The 6702-nt window shown below is 39.0% G+C and overlaps 1 protein-coding gene across 1 annotated transcript; it reads right to left on the bottom strand.

Moving 5' to 3' along the window:
* Positions 1-1723: 1723 nt before the first annotated feature.
* On the bottom strand, positions 1724-4160 carry LOC122454310 (regulator of G-protein signaling 2-like). The gene is made up of 2 exons (XM_043488689.1): positions 3665-4160; positions 1724-1969 (listed from the first exon to the last, which is right to left on the bottom strand). Exons 1-2 carry the CDS (start codon positions 4136-4138, stop codon positions 1724-1726), a joined length of 720 nt encoding a protein of 239 aa, XP_043344624.1. The 5' UTR covers positions 4139-4160.
* Positions 4161-6702: the final 2542 nt, after the last annotated feature.

Below are 6702 nucleotides of genomic sequence, written 5' to 3' on the forward strand. Positions count from 1 at the left end.
ACTCCAAGTTTCTGTCCCTAGATATGATACAATAAAAGGCTCCACACATTGATGCCTCTCAAGTACATCTTTTTCTAATCCATCCATGTTTCCTGGGATAAGCTACCCAAAATGTTAATCTAATTTCTTTGTAATTCCTTCCCTCAAGCGATCTTGGTTCCATAATTCATCCCTATTTTTCAAATTGATCTCAGAAGATTTGTTCTCCTGCAATCCCTAATCCAACATCATCAAAAGTAAAAAATTTGAGATAATTTTCAACCAAAAAGAATGAAATAGTTTATTTTTCAAGTATATTGTACTGGTTTCCTAGTGTTGCTATAACGATTTGCAACAAACTTAAAACCCTACAATTTTTTTTTTTTAATTTCTAGATTCCAGTAATTTGAAATCAAGGAGTTAGCAGGACCATATTTCTTTCAAAAGAGCTAAGTGAGGAAGGATCCTTTCTTACCCCTCCCAGCCTCCGGTGGTTCCAAGTGTTCCCTAGTTTGTGGCTAAGTAATTCCAGTCTCTGCCTCCATCCACACATCCTCCTCCTTTGTGGTCAGTGTCTTTTCCTCTTCTGTTTTGAGGACACGACATTGGGTATAGGACCCACCCAGGTAATACAGGATGAGTTCATCTCAAGGTCCTTAATTTAAGTATGTCTTCAAAAGGTCTTTATCTGAACAAGGTCACATTCAGAGTCCCTAGGGTTGAGGAAGTAAACATATTTCCTGGGGAGCCATATTTCAACACACTGCAAATATATTGAAACTTTTGAACTGTGGTATTGGAAAAGACTTTTGATAGTCACTTGGACTGCAAGGAGAGCCAAACAGTCTATCCTAAAGGAGATCAGTCCTGGGTGTTCATTGGAAGGACTGATATTGAAACTGAAACCAACACTTTGGCCACCTGATGCGAAGAGCTGACTCATTTGAAAAGACCTTGAAGCTGGGAAAGATTGAGGGCAGGAGGAGAAGGGGACGACAGAGGATGAGATGGTTGGATGGCATCACCGACTCAATGGACATGGGTTTGGGTGGACTCTGGGAGTTGGTGATGGACAGGGAGGCCTGGCATGCTGCGGTTCATGGGGTTGCAAAGAGTCGGACACGACTGAGCAACTGAACTGACTGATTCTGAAACAACCTCAGGCTATAAATATATTTTAAGGAATCTGAGGTTTTAGGGTTTAAAGTCAAGACATGTAATTTAACCATAGTATTAATTTTAAACAAAGGACAATTATATTAATTAAACATAAATAAGTTTTTTATATAAATAAACTGAAATGGACAGAAAATAAATATATCTAGTTTTTTGGTTTTTTTTTTTTTAATTTTTCAGCTGTACTGAGTGGCATGCGTGATCTTAGTGCCCTGACCAGGAATTGAAACTGCGCCCCCTGCCCCCTACAGGTTATGAATTCGGGCTTCCCTTGTGGCTCAGCTGGCTCAGTTGGTAAAAAGTCCGCCTGCAATGCGGGAGACCTGGGTTTGAACCCTGGGTTGGAAGATGCCCTGGAGAAGGGAAAGGCCACCCACTCCAGTATTCTGGCCTAGAATTCCATGGACTGTATAGTCCATGAGGTTGCAAATGGTCAGACATGACTGAGCGACCTTCACTTTTTCACTTAGGTATGAGTTAGTATTTAATTTTCTACATACATTATTTTTTTTCTTCAAATCTTAAAAAAATGTTATAAACACATGGCAAACCACACGTATGGCAAAAGTTATAAAATGAATAACTTGGGTGGGCCTGGTGTTGGGGTCTCTGAAGGCCAACCGATCATTAGCGAAGGCTGCTGCCTGGCTTTCCTGAATTTGGCCTCGGCGCTGGGACCACGCAGGTGATCTGGCACCTGGGCCATAGGAGTCAGTCTGTAAACTGGGGGCTCAGGGACCAGATTCATGATTAGGTCTGGCACTGGGGTGAAACCACGGGGCCCAGGCAGGAGGCTGAGGTGGCAGGGGCCGCCCTTGTATTTTAATGTGCCAGGGCTTTCCACCAGCAGGAGTCAACGTGATGCTGAAAGACATGAACAGCCTGGTTCTGGGGTAATCAGCCTTTGGCTGGCTGGGAATCTGGCTTCCTGAAAACTGCTAAGACTGTGGAGCCACAGTTGTTACCTGGAGCCATGAGAGATAGCTAGTATTGGGATGAGCTAAAAGTGTGGGGCCATTGGAGCTGGGTTTATTGGAGTGCACCAGGAGTCTAGCGTCACAGCAGCTAACTGGGGTTATGCAAGCTAGCAGGCCCCTGAGGGTGATGGGGATTATTGCTCATGCGAGCCCTCCAGGAGCCCCTCATTCCTGGGAGAGGAGGCTTAGTGTCAGGGTCCGGGGTGAAGGAGGGTGCTCACTTCATTGCCCTGCTCCCACCAGACAGGTGTCTTAGGGCTAGACTGCTTGACTTTGGGCAAGGAGTGACAGACACAATATGAATCTATCTTTCCTACCCTCCTCAGTGCATCTTTTTTTATTTTTATACTTCACTCAGGTGCTATAACCCTTCACCTAGAGTCCTTAGATCTTGTAAAGGATTAATTACCAAATTGGTGTTTCCAGGAGGGGATGGACACTAGAAATTCCTATACCACTATTTTGCTCCTTTATTTTAGAATTTAAGAAAAAATTAGTATTGCCCCCAATTGGGCAGACTTTGTTCTAGCAGTGCTTCCTAACAAAATTCTGATATATTTTATTTCTGAAGGAGAGTCTCTTATGAAAAGTCAGCATCCCACTGGCTCACTCCAGGCTCGCTGTTTACCAGTGGTTGACACATGTTAAATATGAGATCTTAATAGGTTATAATTATGTTCTGGCTGTGTCTACAAAGAGGAGAGTGGTTTAAACAAAGCCATACAACTGGCGCCACTCAAGCATATGTAGAAATAACTTTGTAAAGTGACATTTAACAGCCATATTTAATAAGGGAAATGCATTAAAGCATAAGAGTAAGCTGAAGAGAAATACTGAATGGCCAGTTTAATCTGGGGAAAGTTACTGTGGCTTTACATTGCCAAACTTTATAGATGTATTTAAGATGAACACATATCGGTTTGAAGAAAAATTTCATTTAAGAAATTTTTTTCCCCTCATCTTAAAAACCTGATAATCTGCAAATCAGAAAGAAATGTTTAAAACCTTTCAATGCTGGCATTTGCTTTACAAGTCCCCATAGGTCATAAACATTGTATTTCCCTTCTAGCTGTCTCATCTTTTTTCCACTCTTCCCTTTTTCATGACACATGAAACATACAAGCATCAGTGCTGTTTCTCGAGTATAACTTGGGCATCGTGTCCTTTGGTTGTAAAGAAATTCCAGTCCTTTAACCTGTCAAATCAGTGATTAGTAATGCTGTTTTCATAGATTATATGTTGGAGCAGGTCCCAGAATTTATTTTTATAAATTACCAGAAATTGGAGATACTGTTGACATTGAGAATTTTTAAACATGTTCTGTTTTAAAAAGAAATTCCTCATGCCCTTTAATGCCGATGGTTTATTTTAAAGAGCATAGGAGAAAAGCTTAAAAAAAAAATTGGAAAGGTGGCTAGTTTCTGTACGTTTTTGAGAGATATGACAAATAAGTTGTGGTACTTTGGCCCTATTGAAAATAATATGATCAACTGAGTAAAATTCACTTATTTTAAAAGACTAAAAAAACAAACAATCAGAGTTTTGGTTTGAAAGTCTATGTTGATCTCTTTTGGAGCTTCTTTTTCTATGAAGTCAGTATATATTTTCTTTGCTTTTGAGGACAGCTTTTGGGGTGACTTGTTTTTTTTGAAGTCTTCATAGGCCAGCCAAAATTCAATATTTTCTTCACAGAATTCAGATTTTAAAAAAGCTCTGAATGCAGCAAGACCATATTTACTGGCTAGCAGCTCATCAAATGCTTCTGACCACAGCTGGGCTTCCTCGGGAGAAGGCTTGATGAAGGTTTGCTGTTTGCTTTTCTTGCCAGTTTTGGGCTTCCCAGGAGAGGAGGAATTTTGCAAGAAGTAACTCAAATGGCTCTTCCAATCTTTTAATAGGGTTCGCTTCATCTTCTCTCGCTTCTCCTCGTTCTTGGGCCAGGTGCCAGCGCTTTTGTCCATGGGTCCGCAGTCGTGCTGGACAGCCAGGAACATAGCACTTTGCATTATCGCCTTGCACCTGGGAACGCCGTTCGGGCCCAAAACATACAGGAGGCTACCAGTGGCTGCTTCACAACTGCCCAGAAAAGGGTGTACAGCTTGATGGAGAACAACTCTTACCCGCGTTTCTTGGAGTCAGAATTCTACCAGGACTTGTGTAAAAAGCCGCAGATCACCACAGAACCCCATGCTACATGAGATGAAAATGGGAGCCCAGAAACGGAGGGCATTTCATTTTTTTCCTAAGGGGAAAGGCTGTCACCTGCCTAAAAGACTTGACCTTGAATTCAGCCTGGGTGTTTAGGAAACATCACTCAGAACTATTGATTCAGAGCTGGGTAGTGAATCAGGAAGCCGGTCGTCACGTAGGAGAAGCTGGTACTGGGACAGCTTCCATAAATGATGGAGCACAGAGAGAGAGTTTGGTCTAAATGTGGTGTGTCTCACACTGCAAAAGCAGGAGCTTGAGACTGAAAGATAACGATGTAACACTATTGGTCCAGAAGCATTTACAATCAATAGGTCTGGGATTATGTGGCCTTAGCTAGCTGGCTGTATATCTTTCCCTAAATCAGTCCTTGTTACCACATAGTGGTTTAGATGTAGTTTCTTTAGTTTTAGGTAATATATGTTTACTATGTGCAAGGGTATTGAAGTTCCTATGACTACAGATCATTAGTACTGTTGTCTCACATAACTCTAAAACTGAAACGACCTGTGTTTGAACTGTCAATTGCTGTCCGTACTAGAATGAGTGCTTCTGTGTAGAAAATGACAATGTCCATTATGAGTGCCAAAAACTGTCCTGATGGCAGCTAAACTTTGAAGTGGTCTTTGAATACTTTTAATAAATTTATTTCGATAAATAATGTTATTGAATATTTGGTCCAGATGTGTGTTGGGATGTTTTTTCTTAATTAAATTAGGCAGAAACAAGTATCTCCTCTAGGAGAGAAGAGATATCAGTTGATGGGCCTGTTGAGTAACAATTGACTGTCCTTAGAACTGAGAAATCACAGCTGCTGGGAAGATGCTGCTCCCATCTCTAATGCTTTGGTAGGTCACAGGAAGTCAGATCATCACCCTGGGATCAACCTTCTAATATGGTCTTGTAAAAATCAAGCTTGTTGAAAATATAAGAACATTGTTTTAAAGCCCTTTATGAAGCTAAACATGAGAAGTAAATTGATGTAACAGAGACAAAGCACCAAAATTATTCACATAACTAAGCCACTAGAAGATGCCAAATAAAGACGAAAGTTGTCAGTTAAAAAAAAAAAAAAAAGTAAAAAAATAAACAAATAAATAAATAAACAAACCAAAAAAAAACACAAAAAAACTATGATGTTTTTAACATAAATTTATTTGCTATATTAGGAGCAACTAAAGGATCTCTGAGTTAATGACAGGAAACCAAGATTTAGGAGCTTATGATAGCAGTATTTAAAAACATAAAGAGTAAATTATTTTATATGATCTATCCATAGGGTTGAAAAGAGTCAGACATGACTGAAGCAACCTAGCATTCATGCACAAACTGATAGATATGGCAACAACTGAACACTTTTCTAGGAGAAAAATACAGCTCAAAATAAGGAAAATGAGAGCTTTCTGAAGATTCCATAGCATCATTAAAAAACAGTTTTCTTTTACTGGTTGTATACTAGTGAAGCCTGAAAGTCTGTTAGGCAAACTATCCTACAAGTACTTGATAATCAGTTGAGTCATTAAAGAAGAAAATCTTTCAGATAACTTCAAACTTGCAGTTATTTTATTTTCAGCATTATGAGTATCTCCAGGCCTAAAGCACTCAGCTATTCGCCCTCATCTTTGCACTTGTAAATTACATTGTACAGGTTTCCCTTTGAGATAATAAAACAGCTGACTTCTTGAACTCCTATTTAATTAAGTCATATATGGCACAATTTTAAAACACATAGGCTAAATGAGCATCATCAAATAGTTTTTAATAAATACATTTTACATGGAAACAAAATGTAGGCATTAATTATGCCAGCCTAAAGCAAGGTAAGCAAATCCTAGTTGATATCTTAAGTTTATAAATACTCAATAACATATTAGAGCTGTAAGAGAGGTCTAATTTAAGAGCAATCAACCTTGTTCCATGTGCGTAGACTAAAATTGAATTGTAGAGCAAATAAAGAGAATATCTTTTTTGTTGAAAATTGCTTCTCTTTTTTCAGTAATCATTAGTAAATTCAATTATTTCATACTCATTCATGAATACATTTCTTGAGAGAGAAAAGCTCTGTAAACTCCAGGTTACACCAACGATAGTTTCCTAATATTTGATCTTTCCTAAACCCTAAAATCCTAAAGGAGCTTAAAGAACATGACAAAATCATTCTTTTTATTAGCATCTATTCCTTTGGAGAATGAACTTCCTCTTCTCAAATATTTTTATCAAGTGACTATTTGAGCATGAGTAATTTCATTTTAATAAAAGTGTGGATTTAAATGATGATAGATATTTTGAGGTGAAGTTCAGTAACTCCTTTTCACTTCTGAAACTGTCCTGCATAGATAAGTTGGGATTGTGCCTTTTGGTT

This window comes from Cervus canadensis, chromosome 16, assembly GCF_019320065.1.
Source record: "Cervus canadensis isolate Bull #8, Minnesota chromosome 16, ASM1932006v1, whole genome shotgun sequence".
NCBI lineage: Eukaryota > Metazoa > Chordata > Mammalia > Artiodactyla > Cervidae > Cervus > Cervus canadensis.

Coding starts and splice junctions, on each gene's coding strand:
- LOC122454310 (XM_043488689.1), bottom strand. CDS start 4,138: ATGCAAAGTGCTATGTTCCTGGCTGTCCAGCACGACTGCGGACCCATG. Junction 1,970..3,664: donor TTCAAACCAAAACTCTGATT/GTTTGTTTTTTT, acceptor TTAAAATACAAG/GGCGGCCCCTGCCACCTCAG.